This window comes from Agelaius phoeniceus, chromosome 1 (assembly GCF_051311805.1).
Source record: "Agelaius phoeniceus isolate bAgePho1 chromosome 1, bAgePho1.hap1, whole genome shotgun sequence".
Classification (NCBI taxonomy): Eukaryota; Metazoa; Chordata; class Aves; order Passeriformes; family Icteridae; genus Agelaius; species Agelaius phoeniceus.
This window is the reverse complement of record NC_135265.1, coordinates 44138418-44164646: the sequence shown is the minus strand read 5'-3', so window position 1 is coordinate 44164646 and position 26229 is coordinate 44138418. Positions and strand designations below refer to the sequence as shown.

The window sequence follows — 26229 nt, the reverse complement described above, 5'->3', positions numbered from 1 at the left end:
TTGACTAGCAACCTCCCCAAAGGCCACAATGAGCAAAGAGTACATTATTCCTGCAAAGGGCAGGATTTATTTGTGTGTAGAGCTCTACAAAATACTTAGGAATGAAAATTTAGAAACCAGGCCACATTCCACAAAAGACATGAAACTCCTGAGGTCAGTCTGTTTGCATCATTACCTTCTGCAAACAATTAATTGCAGCAGTTGCTGATTAAATGTAAAAATTGCTCTTTATGGTTTCTTTTTCATATTTTAGGCCTGAGCAAATATGTTCACTATGACTGAAAACTGTTTATAAGCCCTTCCTTCTCTGTAAACTGCACTTCAAATTTTAGGAGGAAAAAAAATGAAAGGAGAAAATAAAAGGACCAGGGTTCCCAGCCCAATATGATGCTTTTGGTGTAGATCTAAGAAGTGAAAAAAAATACAAGCCTGAGTAGTTCCAACTGTCCCAGAAATATTTTTCCTGAGGTACCAGCAGAGGGCAGTTAGGGAAGAGAAAGAGAACGAGGGATTTGTAATGCAGTACACGTTATGGAAATCACATATAAATCAGTGCAATTAGTCCCAAATACAAATATCAGTCCATACTTAAATACTGTGCTTTCAATTAAGGCTTTAAGTGGAGAGAGAGCCCAGAGTTTACACCTTTCCTTAGTAATCAGGAGCTTATCCCCAAGAATCACTTAACAGGTCACTTCATCCTGAAGCTCTGTCTGGGTTTGTGGATGAAGACTCAGAAAGCTACCTTGACTGGAAGGATCTGTCCTAAATACCTTGAGGTAATTTTGCCAGACACCAAGAGAAAAACAGCAACTTGCTTTGATTGTGATAGTAGTACAATTGTAGTTCATTAAAACTGAGGCAAAAGAATGATGCCTAGAATTACTGGCACTATATCTGACATTAAATATTTCATGAACTTCCTACATAGAGCTGTAGATGTTAAAATTTTATCTACTCATGCAGATCAATAAATAAAAATATGCTTAATTATTAAGCATCTCTCTTTATCACTTTAATTACAGAAACAACCTTTCTTGAGGCTGTTTAGCAAAAAACCTGATTAGCATATCTAAACAAGTTCAAAAATCTTCAGGGAAAAGATATGAGTCTTTTTATATAGTGCTTTAATGGGACCAAATTTGCATAGTCATACAACAAAAGAAAAATAGAGAAACAGTAACCTATACAGAAAAACTTGTAGCTTATGTTTGTCAACAAGCTCAGGTGTGGGTAAACATATTCTGAAGTGTTTGGATTACCCAGGTCTAGAACTGCACTGGCAAAAAGGAACCACTAATAGTTTCCATTTTCAAACTGCAGGAAAATCCTTGGATTTAACAGCTGAGGACCTAGACTGGCACAATTACATAATGAATGCAAACATATATTCAGTATTTGACCTTGCAGAACCTGTCATTTGTAGACTTCTGCCTCATAAGGGTTCCCACATCACCAAGGAGTTTCCACAATCACTACTTTTTATCCCAAGAATCAGGACAGGAGAATTAGTCTCATACACCAACTGTGTTGGGAAGATGACTTCATAATGGCTTCTTTTGCAAATGTACAAACATGCAGATGTGTGGGAGTGTGTGCACGTGTTTAAATACATGTCCACACATTTATACATATCTACATATATGTACACATCTATCTGCCCCTTATCTGGGCAGATCCTGACAGTTCTTGCAGCTCTGCCTTTCCCATTGCCAAGTGTTCATGTTTGTGTCTTCTTTGTGCCTTTTCTTCCAGGAACTCAGTTCCTGTGCCAGTGCACCAGTCACAAGCAGTCCCTTCCAAGCTTCTTTTGTTACGAAACTGCTTAGCTGCAGCTTCCTCCAAATGCTTTTCAGACCTCTGCTGCATTCTGTCAGCTGGTAAAAACCTGAAAATCTGAACTTTCTACATGGCTTTTCTGTGTGGTCTGTACTATTTCTCAGCTCAGTTTGAAATCTCCTCTGAGGAGCATTGGTCAGTGCAGTACTTGACACTTTCCTGCAACTGTGCAAACTGGTACTGTAGGGATTTCTCTGTCAAAAGTCCTTTCTGAAGAAAACTACATGACATGTAAAGCCCTGCAAACATTGCATTCCACCTGCTGCTGTTGAAACCAGACATCTGTGTAAACAATAAGTAAATATGCATAAGTAAAGGAACAATTTCTGTTGTCATATTCACTGATGCCCTTTGATATTAATTTAGTGCACCTTTAGTCAATGCAATCCTTTCCACAATTTCAGAAGCATGACTTTCCTCTTTGCATTGTTAAGGACATAACTAGTTTAGTAATCCACTCCATTATATTTGGGTATAGCTAAGAATTATTCACATTTGGCAACCCATCTGTGGGGTAAATGAACACCTTGCCTGAGTTGACCTTAACAGTTTTATGTGTCCAATTGCTCAGTTAAAACTAGATAATTCTTGTGAATTAAGTTGCATTTATTATCTTAGTATCACCGCCAAATCATTGTGAAATCGAACTTGGTCAGAGATTCCAAATTATCAGATGAACAGAAGATAGTAACCCATTTCTTCATGCATATTCAGTGATGCCTAGCTGAATGTGTGTAGTCATCAGTACACTTCAATTATGGTATTGCTCTAACTTATTTTCTTAGTGTTCTTCATTTTGACTTAATATCATTCCAGTCTTGGTAAAATTACATCACTCTACCCTCTCTATAAAAGTTTTATCTTGCTCATCCTAGAAAGTTCATTTGTATCTTGAGAGCATTTGATGAGAAATTCCTCCTCCAGCAGCTCTCTGTATATATACATACATATATAGATATATAGATATATAGATAGATATATATATGCCAATGCAGTTTGGTATCCCCTCTTCCCAGCACATCCCTTATGGACAGATATTTTCTGACATAAAATTGTTTCAGAGATCTCTTACCAACCCTTTTTAATGTAATTTGTAAAAAAGGACAGAATTATGTGCATATGTGGTGGCAGAGCTTTTGTTGTTGTGGTTGCCTAGTGCACTGTAAGCCACACTTGTGGTTCAGGAGGGCAGCTCCCCCTCACTGCTCAGTCTGGGGTTCTTCACAACCTGATTGAATTCAGCCTCCTGACTGCAGTGCTGCCTCCAAGATATGTCAGATTTTAAACATCTGAGATTACAGTTTGTGTGAGAATTACCTTTTCAGTGATGGTACAGTTTTCTATATATAATTCCACAGATAAGCCATATCACTATATATAGAGTTAGGGTTTTGGAAAGTTTAGAGACATATGCCAATTCCTTAAAATACAAGACTGTCTGAAAACTGCCTGGTTTGAGAAGTTAAAGACAACTCACAGCCTCTTGCAGCATCTCCTTTCCTAGTTTATTCCCAGTTGTAGAGTCTCATTTCTTTTCCAAGATGCATTTTACTGAATTGGGTCATTCATGTAGGCATAAATTAGGTCATTGCAATTTATTTGTTATCTTGCAGGGAAGCTTGACATTTTGTCTCACCTTCCTGAGTATGTTATTTTATTAGGCTATCCTTCTAGCAAGTGATAGATCTCACTGCCATTTCCTTTTGCTTAACCTACTCCTCCCTAAAGCTCTAGAGACATTTTTTTTCTGTGTGTATTCCCCAGCCTAGGAATTTCTGAGTTTACTTGATATTTTTACCCCGCAGTGCTTCTTTTGCAATTCTTTTAATGTTAACAAAGGGAAGTTTAAATCCATTGTACCTGGATTTGGCTGTGTTAGCTGTTTCATGAGTTGATGCCTTTTGGTGGTTAGCTTCAGGGAATTTGTATTCCCCTGCTTCATTAACTATTTCTCCCTTGGGTGAGACAGGCATTGCTTCATATTTTTGAAACACAGTTCCATGACAGCATCTATTTCTCAGTATTCAGCAGATTCCAGCTCCCCTAAGGTGCCTGAGAGCTGTAATTAAAGACAGTGAGTGAATTTTAATGTCAGGATTTTGTGCCTAATGACGTAGCATCTCTTTGACAGCCCAGACAATGATGTACTGTAGCAGTGATTTACCACTGATTTGCATGCTCCCAGACCTCTTCTGTGACCAAGATGTATGATTATCATCCTTGCTATTCCACTGGAAATCACTGTGCATTATGGACTGAATGCCAAGCTGTGTTAGGCACAGAGCAAGCTCGATGCAACACGCAGTAGCCTGGCCAAAACCAGGGATGTGGTTGTATCAAACCAGACATGGAACCACACAGTGAATATGTGGTGACAGAGGAGCAACCCCTTAGAGAAGAATCCAGGTCAGTAGGTGAAAACACTGCTACTGCTGAACTCCTGTGGTCTTTGACTTGGGCAGGCTGAGAGCTGGACCACAGCCTGGCTCTGCATCCTGGAGGAGCACAGGTGGCTGTGCAAGACTGCAAGTGCTGAAATGGATGGGCTCTGGTCCCTTCAACTGAAATGGTTTTATTTAGCCCTATCTGATCATAGAATTGTGGAAAGGCTTGGGTTGCAAGGGATGATTCTTAAGGATCATCTCGTTCCAACCCCCACGCCAGATCATGTCCTTTATTTGCTCAGCTCTGCTTGCAAAGTGGGAGCTGAAAATGTTTAAATATTTCAAATGATTTCTGTATTCTGTATTCTTTGGAACTGCTGTTAATCCCTGTAAGCTGTTATGATTCACAATTTACTGGCATCAAGCCCTTGTCAGATAAGTACTAAATAATATACTCAGAAACATGATTCATTCATATGCTTTAGAAAAGAAACAATTCAGCTCGTAGTCTTCCAGTTCACTCCCTGAACATGAAAGATTACAATTTTAATTGAGTTTAGAGATAGCTCTATTTTATTTGTGCTGTTTGCTGTTTTCTCTTCTATCTTTACCTTTTCTGAGCTGTTCTCCCCCTTCTCTTTCTGCGCCCCTTTCCCCTCCTTCTTTCTCTCCTCACATTCACACCTTTTTTAATTACATGTGTTACACACCTCCCTTTTTAATTTTGTCAATTTGAAATTTCTTACTAACAGAGGAAAATTATCTGAATTCATCATAAAAAAAAAGTATGTCAAGCAGAGCAGATCCACAGTTTATTCTTTTAAGACTGGAATTGAAAATGAAAGGCATAATAATTAATTTTGCTGCCTCCAGTACTTTTAAAATATCTCCCTGGTAGTTCTGATCTGACCTAAGACCAAAATTACGAGTGACAGCTTAATATCCAGGGATTCAAGTCTGGTATTCTCCTTGCAAGCTGTAAATTGCAGATTCTCAGGTATTTGCAACTAAAAGTGAGCTCTTAGTGTTTCTTGCTCCTCACTCCATGTTTTTTCCTTCCCCCCATCCATGCATTGTTTTTTCCTTCCCCCCATCCATGCATCATTAGTACTGTTTGGGCTACTGTGTTGTTCTAGCACAGAGTGAGCAGGTTTTCATGCTGGTGGTCTCCAAGGCCAGTTAAGTAGCATCCATACGAATGCTGCATTGAATTCAGGAGAATAAACTTAAGGACAGCTACAGCTACATACCAGTGGGCTTTAATGGGAGCCAATACAATTAGTCCAGAACAAGTTGTGCAAGTGGCTAGCTAGGAGTTAATCTTTCAGATTTCATAAATTCAGAATTAATATAGAATGGTTTAGGCCTTTTTTCTCCATACAATTAAGAACCCAGATTCCAAATTTCGATCTTTAAAAGCAACTGATTTTCAGAGAGCATAGTCCTGGCAACCTTTTTGAATCCAGGTATTGCTGCACTGCTGAATATCTCAAGCATCATCTGTCCCTGGGGCTTCTGAGGAGGTTGCAAAATGTCTTTAGTGTCTGACTAATTAATTTTACCTAGTGGAAGAGTTTTCTCCATCTCATTAATAGGAATAGCAAACCTTTTTCAGAATAAATGTAATATCCTGATTTCAATGATACTCTATGTCAGACGGTACCAATGGTTAATGAGACAGGATTTTGAAATGTTCTTTATTTTGTCTCTTTATAATAAGCATATTTCTTTCCTTCCAGTAGCACTGGGCTTCCTAGTGAAATAGAAAATAGGATCATTATCTGTATCACTTTTACAGATTTACAAAACCATAATATTACCTCTATTCATCTCTTTTCCTGTAGGTGCAGTACAGCTCACTGAAATCTCTCTTCTCTCTGCCCCTATTAGTGTTTTGATTTGTCATTGCTCTTGCTCTGCTGCCAGTAGATAGCTTGAAGGATGGGTGTTTAAAACTGAGCAGTGTCCCAAAAGGACAATATGGGATATTTTCAGATATTATTTTCTGCTATTGTGTTATGCTATAGTTGAGGTTACTGACAAACTTTTTTCTAGCTGGTTGTATTTCTGTTCAGAAGACTGCAGTCTTGGAGCCCTGACAATTAATTTCTGTGTGCATTAATTTACATTGATCAATATGAACACTAAATCTGAACCCTCTCCCTGATTTTTCTTTCAGGGTGACTGGAAGACTACGAGCTGAATTGTTTCTTATCTAAAGCATATGAATGAATCATGTTTCAGAGTATATTATTTAGTACTTTTCTGACAAGGTCTTGATGCCAGTAAATTGTGAATCATAACAGCTTACAGGGATTAACAGCAGTTCCAAAGAAAATACAGAAATCATTTGAAATATTTAAACATTTTAAGCAATGCCATAGATCTGCTCAGTCTTGAGTACCTTTCAGTAATATATGCATATTTGACTGAAAAAGTATCAGAAGCCACATCTATGCTTGCATGAATACTCATGGCCCTTAAATAACCGGGTATAAAATTCATAGTCTGATGCTTTTGCTTTTTTGATCTTCATGTCAAGTACTTCAGCTTTTTGAAAGTTATGCCACATTTAAATTTTCAAGGGAACCTATGTAGAACAAAGAAATTATAAAAGGTGAAGTAGATGTGACAGAGTAATTTTGTAAACAGTCTGCCAAGTCACAGTCCTCTTTTTCTTACTTGATTCTGCAAATTTCAGGTTCTATAGAACCAGCTTTTTTTTCCAGTTGCATGTTTCTCTCCCATCCTTTCCCTTTATCAATCTGCCTCCAGCAGGACAGTGCAGGCAATTTCCTTTTGTGTGTCAAGGACACTCTGGCCACCTTTAAACAAAAGAAGTCAAAGGTCCTGAGGTTGCCTGAGGCCAAGAACATGACATTGCCCATGTCCTTGTGTCTCAGCTTTCTTCCTCCCAGCACAAACTGGTGATGCCCAAACTGCATTTGGGAGCAGTGTCAAGTACAGCTGGACCTGTTGCCTTGTGAAGGCTGACTTAAAACAGAGGCTGGACAGAGTTAAAGAATAAAGTAGGTGTTTATCAAAAGGCCTCAATGGATACACCTTGGGCAGTACAAGAGCCCAGCCAGGGCTACACCCAAGCTGAACCCAAAATGGACGACCGGTCACGAGGTCTCTCACTTTCATAAGTTCTGGTCCATCAGCATATTGGAGTTAATTGTCCAATTATAGCTTTAGATTATGAAGTCCCATCCTTCTTGTTTTTCTCTCTTCATTCCACCGTTGTTTATGCTCTTGGGTCTGAGATTTGGATCAGTTGTCCTTGGTTCCCAGCTGGAGAAAGAATTGCTTTGTCCAGCCACTCTGTGAAGAGAGCTTACCATCCCCCAACGTGAAGCTCAGAACTACACACCAAAGCAGCACAGAATCTGAAAAATGCAAAAGCCAAAGCCCTGAGGTATGGTTGGAAGCATCAGACCCAGCACTGTCCCTGGGAGGTCTCTGGGGGTGCTGATTGGCAGGAGCCAGTGCTGCACCTGAGAGAGTGCTCACAGATCATGTCTGTGGCTATGTCCCATTGCTTCAGCCAGGGTTACAGGCCTATTTCCTACCATAAATGACACCCAAATGTCTGAGCAAGCACTATGAAGAAAAAGGAAACTGGTTCTCACTTTTCTTCTTTCGAGTGAGTTTAAATTACAAAGAAAAGTCATTAGAGCAGATCCCTTTCCTACTGAAATGCCAGGCTGGGAAACAGGGCTGGAGTCTCTGATGCATGTGATTCACCCCTGAGGCAGGAGAAAAATCTTCTTTTCATTTTCTGACTGTAGTTGAAGTCCCTGAATGGCCTAACCCTTGACATAGCTTCCAGAAGCTGGGAAGCTGCTCTGCTTTCTTCTGCATGCTGCCCTGATAGCCCTGGGTCTTTTAGAGCAGCTCTGTCACACCACAAAAGGATTATCCTGGAAGTGAGAGAGTGCTTGTCTGCCCTTCTGGGTCATTTTTTCCCTGCTGTGTCTCAGTAGTGCAGGACGAGCAGAATGAGGGCAGCAGGCTCAGCTGTTGGATTTGTTTCTCATATGATCAAGTGAAGGGTGGATGGGAAGACTAGAGGAGGTTATATTGTAAAACACCATTGAGCCATTAAACTGCTCCTTTACTAAAGAGTAAATATTGCTAAACACCTTGTTTTGTGTGATAGAAGGGGAATACATTTAAATACATTAATTTGAATTTTATTTTTATTTTGAAAGCTATCAGCTGCAATTTTTGAGGTGTGGTCAGGGAATGACATAATGATCTTTTTTATGCAAGGGATGTCGTGAGTGTCAAAAGTTTCCCTTCTTACCTTAAAAATCAAGCTCCAATAGCATGTGAGAGTTAATTTCTTGGTCCTAGCAGCTTGAATCAGATTACCAGAGGTATGGACCTAAATTCTGGTGAGCTACCTAATGAGAGTCTGGAGCTATTCTAGCTGAGACAACAGAAAGTACTGAGCACACAAGACCCCAGGACACACTAAAAAGCAGCCATATGGAGCCCCATCCTGAGGGGCTACATGATCCTACTTCACTCTTTCCCAATGTAATGGCTGCACTTACTCAAAAAGGAGATGTAGGAGGTTCAAACATGAAGACAAGTGTCCTGACTGTGGAGGTAAGGTATTCTGGGTGCAGAATAACAGTGGGGGCTGTGCCACTGTGTGACTGGGAATGTGGGAGTCTCGCCACCAGAAGGAGAATCCAGGCTGCTGGAGGTATGACTTATTGCTGCAGAGCAGAAGATGGAGCTGTAGATTCAAGAGTGCCTACACTTGTTTACACTCCAGAAACACTGCAGTATAATTCAGGCACTGGATGGGTTCAGGCATCTCCCAGTTGTATAACTGCTGCCAGCATTGAACTTAGACACTTATGTTCTACCTAAGTAAAATTCTTTTTTAGTCTTTGTTTGTTCTTGCCCCAAATCAATTAACTGCAGCTCCACAGAGTTTGATTTTCTTATCCAGCCATGCTTAATCATTGATGTAAAACAAGATTTTTTTTCCCCGTCTCAGATTCTTTTCTAATGGTTTCTTATTTCTTGCCCTCAAAGTGTGTGCCTGAATTCCCTGCATCCATTTGTAAGGGCTTTCCCTCTTCCAGGAGTGTTTAATCAAAGAGAATGCTATCAGCAGGTGGTTAACATAGATTGTCAGCAGCTACTTCATTTCTGACATCTCTTGGGAAAAAAATGTTTCATTACCGTGCAAATGATGTTAGTCTTCCTTTCCAAGATCCATTGTCACATGGTGTAACATATGGTACACAGAACTCTGCTCCCAAGATTTATGCAGCAGAGGGGACACAGTTCTGCTTTAAGTTTTTCTTTAGGTTGTATCTGAAATATCATGGTGCCTTTAACAGCCTATGCCAGACAAAAGAACTGAGCAGCTTTAATGGGTGCTATTATCTTTTTGGAGTCTGTCTGGGATGTGAATTATTCAGTTGCTACTTGGAGTGGCCATCTCTTGAACTACACCAAAAATACTGAAGCTGCTGGCCTCTCCTGGGAATTTTTAAAAGTTCCAATCAATGATAGTTGGAATTCAACTTTTCCAAGGGCCATGAAACCCTGTAAGTAGACTAGAGTAAACTTAGTCTGATTCATCAGAGGACTGGAGTACAGTTCAGTGACATCAGTGAGACTTCAGGATATGTCTGGAATTAAGCATATGTTTGAGTGAATTGTTAACCTCAAGTGTATGATCAAGTGCTTTGCTGACTCAGGGACAAGACATTCCTTGCAGCTTGTTGTTTTCCACTTTGCCATCTGGGAAGAGGCAGCTTGACAGCATGTGGGCTGTGTGAGACATTATTGCATTTCTGAAAGGGTATTAACAGCTTTGAAGTTTCCAGGTTCTCTGAATCAGGTGTTTTTTCTCCTGCATGTCTAACTGGGGTAAAATAACCTCACTGTAGTGTCTGAAAGCAAACTGACCATGCCAAGGCATTTTGGCAGGTCATCAGTCAATCTAAGCTTAATTAAAATAATCTCGTGTTTTAGTGGAACTGCTAAAGATGCAGGTGGAAAGCTTTACAGAACCTGCAGGTTTGGGACCATGAAATTGCCCCTTTCTGATATTTTAGGAAGTGCCTTTTGAGCAACTGGACAACTGTAAGAACCCAAATTTGTAAACACTTTTAATCTGAGTCATATCTTCACTAGACTCATTTTCTGAGCTGGGGGAGCACATCCATATTTATATGAAATAAATGTTGTTACAGGCTCTTCAGTCAACAAACTCTCTTGTTTCAGCCAGGTAATGCAAAAGAGTGGGTAATACAGACTTGTTATTGCATTTGTGGGGGAAGTACAAGACATCCTGATCTCTCAGTACTCTCCAAGTGATTTTAACTGCCCAAAAATACTAGAAGCTCAACTGAAAAATCTTCCATAACACACTCCCCCTATCTGTTCAGTACACAACCCTACTTCTCCAATCCAGTACCCTTCCACTCTGCCATCACTTGACTTAAAAGCCATTTCTGTGCTGTTGTGAGGCTTTGCATTTCTCATGAGTGCATACAGAGGAATAAATGTTTATTGTAACAATATTTCTCTATGGGTGCTCTTATATGTTTTTCATTCTTTTCCAGTGACAAAATGTTCCCAGCCTTTGGATTTGGAGCAAGAATACCCCCAGAATACAAAGTAGGTGCCTAAGTGTAATTTTCTAATTTCCTTGAGTTATGAGACACAAAATAAGGGAGAAATGGTGAAAGGCAAGACAGTGGCAAACGGGAACAGCTCCTCTGCTTGTTTTCTTCCATCTGGCTTTCTCATCCAGTGATACCTCACTGAAACCAGAAATCAGACAGGGCTAGACTTAAAATAATTGTTTGATGATACCCAAAATATTTTATGGTATTGGCAAAGCTTTGTTAGTGGATGCTAAGAGGAGAAATGATGTTTTGAGCATCCCTTGCCAAACATCTTCCTGAAAATAAAGACTTGAGAAGAATTTGACAGAATTCTGTGTCGTGGTGGACACAGTCAATGCCAGAAAGAGAAATACAAGAGCATGTAGCCATGCTAGAGAAAAGTGGCATTTATCAACAACAACAACAACACAAAAAAAACCCCAAAAAAAACCAAAACAAAAAACAAAACAAAAAAAAAATTCAAAGTGATCTGCAGTGATGCTGCAATTGTGAGCATAAATATGCTATCTGGTAGGCTTGGAGTGAAGACAGTGAAGTAAAAGAAGGAGCATCCAACTGAGGAGAAAGGCCCAAGAAGAAATAAGTAGAAATTAAAATCCTTCATTTCACAGAGGTTGTGTGGGCAGAAGAGTAGTTCTGCATAGATAAGTAACCAAAGTCTAGGTGGGCACTCTGCAACTCTGATACTGTCTGAAAAAGAGAAGTATCACCCATCTAATCATGCAGACTTCACCCAGTGTCCCTGTGTGCCCTGCTCTGGGTTGTGTCTCTGGGCTGTGGCTGAGTAGGGAGGTGAACACTAGCCAGGTAAGAATTTCTGAGAGGGATTGTGTGCATTCTGCCTTGTAAGGCATGAATCAGCAGATGAACAAAAATGCACCAGTGTGTTCCTCAAGGCTGGTAGGCTTGATACCTGCAGAAGAATAACAGTAGTGATGTACAGCAAATTTGATACATGTCATGCAAACAGATGTCTAAGGTAAGTTAATGTATGTTTTAACAACATTGCTTTCTCAGCTTGTCTGTGCCTGGCAAGGTGTTTTGCCTTGCTTTGTTCCTCAAGGGTAACACCAGTGTTAGTGCTTTCCAAAGTCTGAGATGTCTTCCAGAGCTTTGATATACATTTTAATGTGGTATTATGAGCTCAGAACATCTGTGTCTGTTGTATGTTTATTCCAACTGCAGCAGCTGACAACCATCACTGTTATTTAAGGTGGTGTGTCAGGGCCTGGTTGTTCCAGCATCTGTGAGGTGACCACTGGTGCATGGGGGAAAACTTTTCCAGTCATAGAGAGCCATCCTTATCTGAGGACTACTTGAAGGAAGGTATTACTGTGTCAGCTGAAGTCTTTTCAGTGGTTTCCTGGAGACAGATAAAGATCTCACCACAAAGCTACTCTTCTCAGCCAAAATAATCAGCTGGTAGCACTGATGCTTCAGGTCACATAGCCTGTTGGCAACACAGCAGTTTTGATAGACTCCAGAATCATCCTTCTCTCACCTGATTGTGAGAGCACTTTTCAGATGCTGGCTGGGAAACAGATGTCTTGCCAGAAAGTAACTTCAGGGGTCTGTGTAACCAATTGTTCCTGCAATCACAAACACCAATTGATTTTCTGCTTTGGCAGAATTAGTGTTTGGATAATTTCCTGACAAATGCCCTTAAGAAATTCAGAGATTTGCACTGAACTTAGTAGTCCATGCATGAATGAAGAGACTTATCCTGTAGCATGAGCTTTCCTGAACAGTCTGTCTGTTGCTAACTTCTCAAAGCAAGAAAATGAATGTGACTCAGGACCTTCAGATTTTGCAAAGTTCAGGAAAAGTAAGGGTAAACTTACAAGATGGGGCTGCTTGCTTGTGGATTACATATGTGTAACTAAATAAAACAAGTCCCAAAGTAAATGGAGATGCAGGTGAAGGCCAGAACAACATCTTTAATTTCTGCTGTGGAAACTTGTGTCAGAAAGTGACAAAGACAAAATGACATGACATCAACTCACAAACATAATAAAATTTTGAAGAAGACAAGAACCACATTGCAGGAGACTAACTCTGCTGTGCCACAGGTGGGGACCAATAATCAGCTTGGTGTCTGTCATGGGCACATCCAGCTGGAGCTGCATGAGGAGTTACCAGTCATCTGTGCCATAGTTCAGTCTTTCCCTGTGATACTCTACACAGTCCATAAAAGTATCTGGCTTCTTAAAATAAACTATATCAATACTTTTGGGTCCCTGCTTGGATTTGGCTGCACTTCTGAATTCAAAGATATATCCTTCAAGAGTGAAAGGTCACCTTCATCATGATGCATTATTAAATCAAGACCAATAAACCTGAAAATCCTTTAGTAATTTAGTCTACACTGGTATAAAGTAAATTCAAAACCAGTAATGATTAGTTTTTGATGTGGAACATAGCAAGGATGCATAGGAAATGGAGAAGAAACAGATAAAATTAAAAGTAACAGAGACTGTAGAAAAAAAGTGCTCCCAAGTTTCTTCCTTAACCTTTTATTTCCTGCTGCAAAAGTATGGTAACATGCTAGACACCACAGCAACAGTGCAGATCTTGTGATATTCAAATGATCTTTTCATGTTTTCAGTCACAGATACTACAAGTCATACATACCATACATTTGTTTTACTAAAGGAGAGCAGTGCCACTGCTGTAACAATTTTACATCTTCAAATTTAGGTTGAATCATTACGAGAACTTCCAAGTTCTGACCCCATCATGTGGATAAATTAGCTTCTCATTAATTTAGAGTGTCTGTTTTCAAGCCTCCAGTCCTAATGAAGTGATCTAACCTGCTCATAGCATGTTGGTCTCTGCACTCCAGCATCTGGTCTTTTATTTCTTTAAGTAGACAACAAATTTAAACAGGGCTATGGAAGAAATTATTCCCACTGCCAAGGGTTCCTAAGTAACCATGGAGCCCCCATACAACCTAAATAACAGCTTCCTTCCTCAACTATGTCAGTTTCTATCTCTTCAGGCTCTTCATAAATCTCTTGATGTTCTACCCCTTTAAATCTGTTTTTATATATGTTTTCTACAGAATTTCCATTTCAAGTGCACACTGCTATGTTGTGTTGACTTTATTTTCCCTCAGTTCATCTCCAAATGACACACTTCAGCTGTTAGTAGAAAACCAGCAGTTTCTTAGTGGCATAAGGAATCTGTGGAAGTGAAGGAAGCAAGACATGCCATATACATCATTCTTCATCAGCCTAGAGAGCTTTCATCTAATATTCAACAATATCAGCTTCTTCCACCAGGACCTGACAAACACATCACCCTGTTCCTTGATCTAAGTAAAGCTCTGAGAGAAATATTTCTCTTGAGGGTGAGTTTCTATCATACAAACTTCCAGAATTTTTTTTTTTTGTTTTGGTGGTTTTGAGGTTCTTTTTGCAATGAAAGGAAGCACCTGAGAAGTCTGATGTAAAGTGAAGAGGTGGCAGATAATATGGACTCAGACATGGCTGTGAAAGGTCACAGTGAAGAGGAGGAAAGAAAGCAAACCACACACACTGACTTCTTAGCAGGCAGGACTCAAAGGAGATGAAAAAGCACACAGCAGCACAAAACTTACTGTTAAAATGAAAAGCAAGTTCAAATAGTGTCAGCCCCATGACAGGTGGATTACCATTAATGAAGGCCTGTTCCCTAAAGGAGAATTGCAGCTGACACCTGAATAGATACTAAACAACTTGCAGTTTGTTTTAAGAGAGTCCTGGTTATTTCTGTATTTTTAGTGAAAGCTTCATTCCCTGCTTTTGCTGGGAATGTGTGCTGGAGACAAACTCACTGCAGTTACAGACACAGGGCAGCATCTTTATAGCCCTAACCTGCACTGGTTTGATGGACAGGTGAGAGACTTGAAAAGTGCTGTGGTCTTTATGATTCCTGCACTTTTCAGGAGATTGATGGCTAAAATATATGCAAACAAAAAAAGGATGTGTAGCAGATCAAGGGACAAAACAGAATTAGTCTCCTTATCCATGCAGGTTGGACTTAGGCATGGAAACTTGGGCAGCATGTACAAAAATGAAGTATAAAGGGAAATAAATGGCCCAGCTTTGCCAAGCAGAAATATGCACAATGCATCTTAGTGAGAAACACAAGCTTTCCAGCTCCCAAGCTATTTGATTAATGAACATTCTGAAAATAATAGCTTTTGACCAAAAGTACTTGAAATTCATTAGAGTCTTAAGCTTTTGCAAAATATGCGGGCATTTCATATTTAGTTTTCTGAATGACAGTAGCTTAATAGCATTCAATTTATTCACAGATAAGTGTCCGACATAGTGCAGTTTGGCATTTACACTTGTATGCATCTATTGTTCATGGATTTTTGACAATTTCTATTTAAATTATTAAGAAAGCATTCCTAGAAATCTGAATTTTTCAGATTCTTTGTCAAATAGTCCTAGTACCATCACCACAGAGAAAAGCTGGAGCTGTCTGGGACATGAAGATTAATTTCAATGAATTCAACAATTTAGAGAGGGGGAAAAAAGAATTATTAATTTTCAGAATTCAGGCATCCATATTCATCATTTGAAAATAAAAACCACAGCTTCTTATTTTAAAAAATACAAATTCAGTTAAAGGAGTTTAAAAAATGTGTAGGCCAAACTAGAATAACAAGTTTCAATGAAACTTAAATAAAATGCCTTAGCTCAGTTCAAAAGCTTTCCAGCAATTTGCTTTATCAGTGTTGGAGGATTTATTATTTTTCAGATTCCAAAATAGGATTTTTTTGTGTGATTTGAGGTCTCTATCTGAATTCATAAAATATTTTTTAAAGAAATCTCAAAAATTCTCATCAACTAGGAAATTCTCCTTTCCTTTCAGCCTAAATTAGAAACATTTCAAGCAAGGGCCATGCTATGAGAATGAATTTCATTGCATCCCAATATGAGGGAAATAAGTTACCTGCTATGTTAAGTCAATGCCATTTTTTCTACAAAAGTGGCCATAAGCATGTGGAAGTATTGTTATAATTCTTCCAAGAGTCTCATGAGTGCCATCATATTGATGGAAAACTGCAGGTGTTTGTCACTGTAAATGTACAGACAGTGGAGGAGGCATTGCACAGTGGTAAAAAACACTTCTATAACCTGTATTAGCAAAACTATTCTGTACTGTTTATTTAATTGTCATATCCTACAGAAACAGCCAGAATGCTGTTACTGTAATCTGTATCATAATGTATGATAGAGCTAGTTAATTTGCTTGTTAAAAACCTTGAAGGAATTACCTGTGAAATATTGTGTTCCTGGTGTAGGAAGTTCCTGTAGTTTAATAATGCCACATCCATGATGGTATCTGCTAAAGAATGTATCTGGAGCCCTGCAGAGGCAAAAGATTCATACAAGTGCAAGTGAATGTCTTTAGCTGCAGGCTTTGAGTGCAGTTCTGTGCAGCAGTCCAAGTAACACCAGGCTGATCCCATGTAATCACCTCTGCATGCCAGCATCTCTCTCTCCTTCCCTTTTATGGATTGATTTTATGGATCAATGTTAGGAGAGGAGGGCTGAGCAGAGGGTCAGCTTCATATTTAAAACTTAGTCCAGGGTTACAAAAACTTAGTCCAGTCACAAAACACTCAGGGTTTTGTGAGGACATTCCTTAATGTGAGGCTGCCTTCCACCACAGACTGTGCTCTGCAGTTCTGGGCAAAATTCTGTTCCAGGTACTGATGTAAGGCAGCCATTCTGTATTTGTGTGACTTGACACATTCCAGGATTTCCTACTGTTAGATCAATCCACAATAAAAACCACCCTAGTAAATTATATAAACATGCCTGCTTTCTGGGCAGCCCAGTGTCTTCTTGTTTCCACTGAGGATTTCTCAGTCTTCAGCATCTTAGGTGTTCAAACTTGTGCCTCCTTTTTGTCATTCAATTATCAGTTCTGGGAGTGTCACTCAAGAGCTGTGTCATTCAATATGAGAAAGATGCCATTGAGTATACCAGCTTTTGGTTCTCTGTCATCAGCATGGTTTGCTCTTCAGTCACAAAGCCCTTGCATGTTTAATTAGAAAAAGAAAAAAAAGGGAAAAAGAAAAAAAAGGAGGGAAGCTCATCACCTTGCACTGTTTAGAAAGCAAAAGCATTGAATGTCTGATCCAAACCACCTTTTGACATGGATGAGCTTTACGTGGAGTCCTATCAGGTAGCAGCCCAAGTTTAGTAAGGCCTTCAGTATGTGGTATATGTCTGAAGTCTCTGCTGGTTTGGACACTCTTGAGTTCTGGCCACCACAGGGAAGACAGCAAAGGGGCAGGTTAAAGCACACTTGGCTTTGCTTAACAGAGTGGGGGATGAGATCTGAGCATTTGGAGAAGCTCTACTTAAAACATATCTGCTATTGCCTTGCCTTGAGTGATGATTTCCTGTTTGTGAACCATCCTTGAGCTGCTCAAAGAATTTCTCTCCTACACATTGTACTTAAATCTTGTTTAAATTGTGATATATTACTCAAAGAGCATAGGAAACAAGCCAATACTTCTGCACATTCATCGCGTTTCCTGTGCTGCCTTCAGGGTACATTTTAACACTGCTCTGTGAATCAGGATGACAATGTATGAGGGCCATTTGCTTTAGGAGGATAGCAGCTGATGCTCAAACAGTACTATTTTTTGGATCATTGTGCACACTGACTAGACCTGGGTATTCCTTATTGGCCTGAACTGTTGTCTGTTAAATAATAGCCTGAGTGCTAGCTCTGAACCAGATAAATTGTTTGCATTATGTGATTCTGAAAGAGGTATGGCAACAAAAGCAACCAAACCATGCTTGTACGTGAGATTGAAATACTGTATTCATAGCTTTTGAAAAGATTTGCATTTTCCTTTAGGTCTAATTTCAAATGCATTTGAATGAAGAAATAAAATCACTGAAGAGGCACAGTGTTGGAAGAATCACTCTGCAATACATAAACATGCACTGCCATCCTTTTTGCTTTTCTAACACAGTTAATGCAAAATACAGAAACCCTAAAGGAAAGAGTAAGGCTAATGAGCAACAACAAAAAATATCAATGAGAAAACTCCCATAACAGTTTTTGACAGATCCAATTACCTTTGGCCTGCAGCTGGTCATGAGACTGGCAGATAGCATCTGGGCAAAGTGCACTGAATGACATCCAGAGCAGCCAGGCAGAAAGGCTCTGGAGCATCTCTGAAGTGTATCTGGCAGCCCTGATCTTTGTGCTGATCAGTGAGGAACATAAACAGTGACTTCCTGCATTATCTTCCATGGCCAAGTAGGATAGACTGAATGGACCATGTAAAACCCTCTCTAAGACTGATCTTGGTGTAGGCATGCTGGATGCCTGGCTGGGCTGAGGCAACTACAGACTTCTCAGTGAAGTTTTGCTTCAATTCTTTCCCATCATGGTAGAAGTACTGCTTTATTTAACCTCTTAATAATGGCAGGCGTCACTGTGGTGAGCAAGAGTAGCACATGATGGGGAAATTCCATTTCTCTATGAAGAACTCTCTTTGGCAGTTATTAGTCAACTTATACCACTGCACTTTCACAGAAGCTTCTGTGCAATCACAAATTTTATCTATGGGACCCTTAGTCATAGACCAGTTTCCATACCCTGCTGTATGGAGACATCTAAACTAGCAAATGGAACAGCAACATACAAAAAAATAAATCTTTTCCTGCAAATAATCCTGGCTCCATTGTACAGGAGGTTTCTTTCCATATAATTCGGACTGTTGGCACTTTTGAAGATCCTACACAGATCTATAAAGCTTTAAATGTCTATACTTGCAGTTATATAACTGCCTTCTTAAATCTGGGATGATACACCTAAACTCAACTTTAAATTATGCAAATTGCCTGCTAAACTCTCAGGCACTTTTTGCAAGTCAAATATACATACACATATATATAAAATATATGCATATAAATATATATGTATATTCACACATTATGCATTGTGAGACAAAATCTGAACTTTTTCATTCAAGGAAAATTAAGACAAACAGAATTAAGAGGCTGGGCTTCAGACCCAAAGAGATGAAAAGGAATCAAGACTCTTCAGTGATCAAAGAAAGAGGTAAAAAGGAATCTGAAAAAGAAAAATGCAGGCAAGAATCAAACTTAAAGAGGAATTCTGGAATGGGAGACTTAAGTGCCTAGCATTATATAAGCATACAAAAGTCTTGTATTATTTTCCCAGGGGACCAAAGACAAAATACTTTGTTTTGTTAGAAAATCAGCTACTTTGTTGTATTCACAGTGAGTTCTTTTAAAGAATAGCTCTGTAGGATTTAATGATAGACAGATTGAGAGACAGAGAGAGAAAGAGAGATTGGAATATTCACCACATGCAAGGAAAACCAAAGAGTCTTCAGGATTTTTTATTATTTATTTATTATGCCCCAGAGTGATCTAACATTTTAACCAACTTAGACTCCTTACACTTCTTACACTACTATTGTACAGTGGATCCTTGATTTCTCTGTAGAATTACTTTCCAGTACTCCTTGGCCTTTGATGAGGAGCTTTTCACACAGTGAGGTCAGGATACCTAAGAGAGCTGAGTTTTGGCAATCACTGCTGTATCACAAACTGCTTTCTCTCTCCTGCAGTCTGAGATGCTGAGCTAGGGAGAGCTGGCATTTAAATGGCCTCAGCAATAGATTCCTCTTCTGTGCCCAGCATTGATAGCCCAGTCCTGACACCATGTTTGTATGTTTTTTTAATGTATTTGGGTGGGTTTTCTACGTGCCTTTTTTTGTTTTGTTTTGTTTTGTTTTGTTGTTGTTGTTATTGACAAATTTGATTCCAGTTTTGCTACTTTGGTTCTGCAGGGAGCTCCAGCTGGGACTGTATTTCACACTTAATGGCTGAAAGCTTGAAAGGTCTCCAGTTTAGCACAGAAAAAATGTCAAGAGTGTTTAATCACAAGTCTTCTTGGAATAATTTTTCTGACAACAGTCTTCTTTTCTTTCCATTTATCTGCAGGTCTCTCATGACTTTGCAATCAATTTCAATGAAGACAACCCAGAATGTGCAGGTAATGCTCACAGTAGGACAGACTGCCATAGTTTTGCTGTGTGCAAAATATGCATTTTTTATTGCATCATCTGAGTATTATTCAAAGTGGTTTTATTAAAGAGGGCAGCTAGCATCTGGTGATCTGACAGACTCCAAACCATTGAGCTTGACTTTAGAAATCTTGGAATGTGCCATACAATAATTTCCTGAAAAGTAGGTGGACATTCAGCACTTGGACTTCCTGGAATCACTTGCATTTCTGAGAACTAGACTAATTTAAAATCTTCAGCTACCTCAGCATCCCAGGTTGTGCTGCTAAGAAGGACGGGATATGAAAAAACAGGCTGTGAAGCTCTGTGATCAAAAATTCCCTCAGTTTAGAGCCAACTCTTTGACCAGACCTATAGCCTGCTGCAAGTCCAGGGCAGGGAAGCAGCTGATGACTATTGTGGTGGAAAGAAACCTCCTTTTCTGAGAGCAAATGCAGCAGGAGGCTACAGTGTAAGATATTGGTATGTTCTACCAACAGTCATTAATCCTTGGTAATCAGAGACCAGATTTATGTAGTAGATGTTGCTCCATGTCTTGTATTTGCAAGTGAGATCTGCAGTTACTGATGCTGTCTTTTTAAAATCTCCTACCATAATTCACACATTTTGTAAAAGACAATAACAGGAAAATGACCTCTAAACCCAGTAACAATTAAGAGTCTTGCTTGGGTGATCATTGCTGTCTAAAATCCACAGGTTGTTATTCTCCCTTATCCTTCTGCTTCCATCCAAATACTGAACTGGGTATTTCAAAATGCTCTTCCTGTTCAAATTTTCTAGCTGCTCCTTTTAGCCCTTCTCAGGCTTATTAGTGGCTTTCTTTTGGGCATGGGCAGCAAACATGTTCAGGATGAGAACTAAGATGCAGAGAAATGAAGTGAGGAAAAGAAGAGAGGACAAGCAATTCAAGGACAAGAGACATTAAAAGAATTCGAAGTTCTTACATCTTAAATGCAAGACCTGTTTTTGGTTCAGTGGGCATTCCTGCTTTGTTATTGCACTTGAATTGTTGGACTGCCCCAGCCTTTGCAGGTCATGTGCTTGAAATGCAATTGGGCATAAGTCCTACAGCTGCCTGATATGCTCACACAGCTTTTTACATTGCTTTTAAGGAGTCAAAAGAAGCATGAGTTACATGTATGCATCTAGAAGTGCCTGTAAGCTTGTAAGCCAGCTTGATGTTGAGACTTCAGTGTGGGGATGGGGTGGGGAAGCAAAAGAGACCTCAGAATTCCATCTGGACTGTCATATTTAATAATGTGTCATTAAAACACAGTTAACAGTGGTCAGCATCAGGTGATAACATATTTATGTGTATAGTGTTCAAATAGAGTTTTGTTTCTCAGTCTAACTGCAGGATATTTGTGACCTTCTGCAAACTACAGAGAAAAGCTCTAGCAGTCCATGCAAAGAACACTTATTTTTATCCCCTGCTCCCATTTGCTGTTTCTTTTGAGTTCAAGGCTAATTCTTTTATCACACTGGCATTGTTATATAATGATTTTTATTGATTGAAAAGGCTGCCACATCTAGGTGGTGCCAGCAGCAGAGTTTAGACAGACAAACCCTCTGTAAGCAAGGATTTACTATCCAAACCACAGGCTGTGTGCAAAACTAAATGCAACAATGGAAAAGAAAAGGGATAGAAAAACCAGGAAAGAGCTGCTCTATGAGGCTTGACTTATGTCACTTAATAATTTAAACTTTGTTTGTATCTTTGAATAAGAGTCGATTATCTGATAAGTTAGCCCATTGCCTGAAAGGAGTTCTAGGCCTAAGAAAACATAAAAATATCATTGCAACATGAAAGAATGCCAGGGAAGAAATTTTGCAGCATTTGCACCTGTATCTGCAAGATACTAAAAGCACTTGTTTGTCTTAAAGGATACCTTTTTAAATAATATCCACCTGGGTGAAAGCAAGAGGAGACAAACCAGAAAATGTGTTGTTTAATCATCTGCTGCAGCTTGCTCATCTGCCTGTCATGGGTGCTTGTTTGTTCTGTGATGTTTTCTAGATGCTCTCACTGTTATTAGTGTCACAGGGAACAGTAACATCAGCAAGTCGTGGAGAAAGGATGCAAGAGTGAGGAGATAAAGTGCTTAGTGATTACACTATTTTACCTTGTAATATCTAGCATACTTGCCAGAAAATAAAGTAAAATTGCTTAAGAGTATCTTGTTTTAAACAAAGAAACAGTAGTTGGATGCAATATAAAAAGTATGTGTCTATTTTGCCTTTGAGGAATGAAATCCTATTATCTGTGGAAGTAGAGTTTTTCCTGGCACAAGGTAGTGTGAAGCATCATTCTACATACAGGGACTGTATATTGAGATGAAGAGCACTGGAATTCATAAAATATGGATATCCTCCCCTGTTGCCATTTCCATTCTTGAAAATTTTAGTATTTATAGTCTTATATTTTGTATATTTATAGTATGTTATTTTTATAGTCTTATAATTAATACTTAGTTTATTATCTGCGGAAGAAAGTAGGCAAAAACCTCTAGTCTGAATGAATGTCTCTGCACATTTGTCTTAAACCCATATATTGTATGTGTACACTGTATTTCATTGGAGATGCTGAAAGTGGATTCCAAATAAAAATGTAAGGAGATGAATTGTAAAAAAAAATGCACATGTGCCTAAGATAAAGGAGTACTAGAACATCAAGTTACAAAGTAATCCACTCACATATCCTGTTGAGTTAGGATTGGGTGGACAGTAGATATTTCTAAAATATATTAATCTGAGAAACGAAATTAGAAATTATGTTTCTAGAACGTGTCTCTTTCTAAGATGAGAGCAACTTTATTATATGAACAACATTAAATCTCTGTGGAATGCAGGGAGTAAGATTTATCTTACATTATTTTACTGCATAAGAAGAAAGGTAGGGTGTATCTTGTCATCATCTTAGGGAAGATTTATGAGGCCTTCATGCAACATCATTATGTATATGTAATGAAATCCTTAGCAAGTTTAAAACTGGGAGTTACCAAAAGGTCAGTTTTGCAATATGTAATTTAGTCACTGGAATTACCAAGAGACATTTTATAACACTACTTTACATTTCAACCAATGCAGCTATAATTGGAGCAAGTTCTTTTGTTTGGCACTTTTTTTTTTGGCACTGCAATGGAAAAATATATCTGTAGCTGTCTCTAAAGAGAGAAAACTGTGTTCTCCACCACTTTTTCATTGGAGTGTATGTGTGTCATTGTAAAACAATTACAATTCCCAGTCATTTGTTAGCAAAAAGTCTGCACCCATCTATCCTGTAAATATGGTTCGGTAAAAAATCTAATGAGTGAGAGAGTCTCTGTGCAAACTGAAAGTGGCTTAGGATCTTACCAAAGCCATTTCATTCTTCAGCATCCTTTGCAAAGCTTTTCAGTCTATCACTTTCTTTCCAACATTAGACCTCTAATCCTTTAGGTTTGGTAAGCTGGGAGTTCTGAATGGGGAGGCTAATGTGCATCACTTCAAGAAATCCTTCTTCTCAATGATTGAAAATACCAATTTCCATTCTGTGATCTGTCAAGTGTGTCAGCAAAGAAGTCTTTGCTCTCTGGTCTGACTATATATCCTGAAATGAAAAAGCCAAAAATAGCTAGTTCTCCATCAAAATTTCTCAGCTGAAGCTCATTTTTCTGTAGGCTGCAAAGCATCCTGCTGTTTCTTCCAAGGTTTCACAGCTTTTGGTCATAGTCAAATTCAACCTATGAGTGATTATGCAAATTAACCCTGAGAAATTATTTTCTTAGCACAGGAGAGTGAAAAGATGTTTTGAATTCCTTAACAGCTTTAGGGCATAAGTACAAAGGACAAATTTGTTAGAAACAGCTATGATAAACAAAAATATTGTTGAAGTGTTTCTTAATGTGTGTTTAGATTTTCATCATGAATCTTAGATGTTGATCAGGAAGTTATCATCTCTTAAACCAAGAAGAACAGAAGCTATGGCATTGCAAGCTCATACCTGAAAAATAGATATGAAAAGCTGCTGGGAAGGAGAAGCATGGTATAATTACATATTACAAACTAGATTTAAGACAGCTAGAGACAGATTCCTGGAAATTATCTTAAGATTCCAGTCCTTGCTTATCATGTAGTATTTTAATTTCTTCATTAAGAACCCACCTTTTATTTACATTTTGAACAAGCCTGATATAGGCAATGTGCTCCACGTTTCTTTTTCTTTTTTTTGGTTTTTCATGCCAGGAATACAAGGTGTTGTGGAAGCTTATCAGAGTTGCCTTCCCAAGCTGCAGCTGTACGGACCAACAAACATTGCTCCCATCATCCAGAAAGTGGCAAAATCTGCATCAGAGGAGACCAACACCAAGGAGGCCTCAGTAAGGGGAAAAAAAAACTGTGTTTGCCTTTTTTTCTTGTCTTATGATGGATCTCTTGTAGGCCATCAAGGCCTTGTAATGCAGATTGTGCCTTCACAGTTTTTATTAACTGCCTTCAAAGAAGGCAGCTTAAACCTATGTCAGCTGGAACAGTGTATCCAGTCTTTCTAGCTTTGGTTGTCGCAGCTTTAAAGTCTTTCCCCACTGATCTATTTCCTGCTTTTAGTGCTGTTTCATTATAGCACACTCAGTTCTTCACTGTGGAAATAGAAATGGCACTGCTAATGTTACAAAAATTGAGCATTGAAGCCCTAAAAGTCTTGGTTGTACCATGAGATGAGTTCAAATGATTCCCAATTCAGACTATCCAATTTTGTGCTCCTGCACAGGCGGTACTAAAATTTTTCTGTTCACCTAGGGAACTTTTCCAACTATTAATTTGAAAATGGTAAGGATACAATTTTCAGCTTGTTATTACTGATGAAGAGATTTGCGCCTTTTAGAAATTGGAGACAAATCTGCTAGCCTGCACCTGATAAAAACCCCAGGACAGATTTCTTGGGCTAAAAGACTTACATATAGATCACATTTTAAACGTACACCCTTGAGATGCTTTAAGTTTATTTTGACACTGTCTCGAAGACAGAATGGGAAAAAGGGAGAACAAGAGAAATGGAGGGAATATGTGAGCAAGTAGGTCTGAGCCATTTACAAGAGCTGTGCTGAAAAGGAGTAAGGGATGTAAGAGAGACATTGTGTACTGCAGCACAAAAAGTGCCTAAGTACAGAACAGAATAGAGCTGTGCACTGGCATGTGCATGATCACCTGGCCTAGAGCTTAGTCTAAGCTTTCTTCATGTGCAGGGCCTTTTTTAAGTCCTATTAGGGCAACAGTTGCCAAATATTTCTGTTCTTGAGTCTGGGCTTGTGACTGATATTTACAAGAGCATGTAGTGACAAAACAAAGGGTAATGGCTTCAAACTAAAAGAGGACAACTTTAGATTAGGTATTAGAAAAAAATATTCCTTTCTGTGAGAGTGGTGAAACACTGGAACAGGTTGCCTGGAGAAGCTAAGGTTACCCCATCCCTGGAAGTGTTCAAGGACAGGTTGGATGGACCTCTGAGCAACCTGGTCTCATGGAACGTGTCCCTGCTTCATCATCTGTTCAGCCTAGATGATCTTTAAGGTCCCTTCCAATCCAAACCATTCTATGATTCTGTGATTCCACTGTTGTTTCCAGAACCTTGATAGTATTTAGTGTCCCAGTCCTAAAATGGGGAATTGCTATGTTTGAATTTCCATACCCACTTAATCCTAAAGGTAGGTTAAGGTCCGATAAAGTGTCCCACTCTATTCCCAGTGCTGTTTCTGATCTAATATGCCTTACTGAATAAGTTCCTTTATTCTATACCTAAGCTTCCCCTTTCTATCTGAAAAAGAATTTATAGTATGAGTGTTGAAGATGAAGTTTTCTCCCTGCATGTTTTGTTTTATTCGTGGCAGGACAAGATGATTGGAACACTTTGAGTTTATACCACTGTATACACATAAATATTATTAATGTTTAGTGTGTTGGTATTGCTCATGCAGAGTGACCAAATCCTATGATTTGTTCATTTTTTCTATTAATGCACCATAAATTTCTTATAAATGACTCCAGCTGCCCAACAATTAATAAAGGATCCAAGTAAGGCCACTCTTCACCACTACCGTGTCATAGCTCATGCTCCAGTTCAGTGGGCTTTGGAGATTTGGAAGACAAATTACAAGTTTACCAAATTGCTTGCTGTCCACTAGAGAATGAGAAAACCTCTCTTTGGGGCTCTGTATGAAGAGTATGAAGATGGATATATTCCTGCCTTGCTCTCCTCAGGGACCCCTTTACTCTGCAGAGAAGAAAT

The 26229-nt window shown here is 39.0% G+C and overlaps 1 protein-coding gene across 3 annotated transcripts in view; it reads left to right on the top strand.

Moving 5' to 3' along the window:
• Positions 1 to 26229, top strand: part of CPNE4 (copine 4) — a 229561-nt gene that overhangs the window by 195875 nt on the left and 7457 nt on the right. For all 3 annotated transcript variants that reach the window (XM_054628058.2, XM_054628050.2, XM_054628066.2), the window contains 3 exons: positions 10823 to 10877; positions 19885 to 19936; positions 24192 to 24325. In XM_054628058.2, the coding sequence (XP_054484033.1) occupies positions 10823 to 10877; positions 19885 to 19936; positions 24192 to 24325 (241 nt within the window). The remainder of the gene's footprint in view (positions 1 to 10822; positions 10878 to 19884; positions 19937 to 24191; positions 24326 to 26229) is intronic.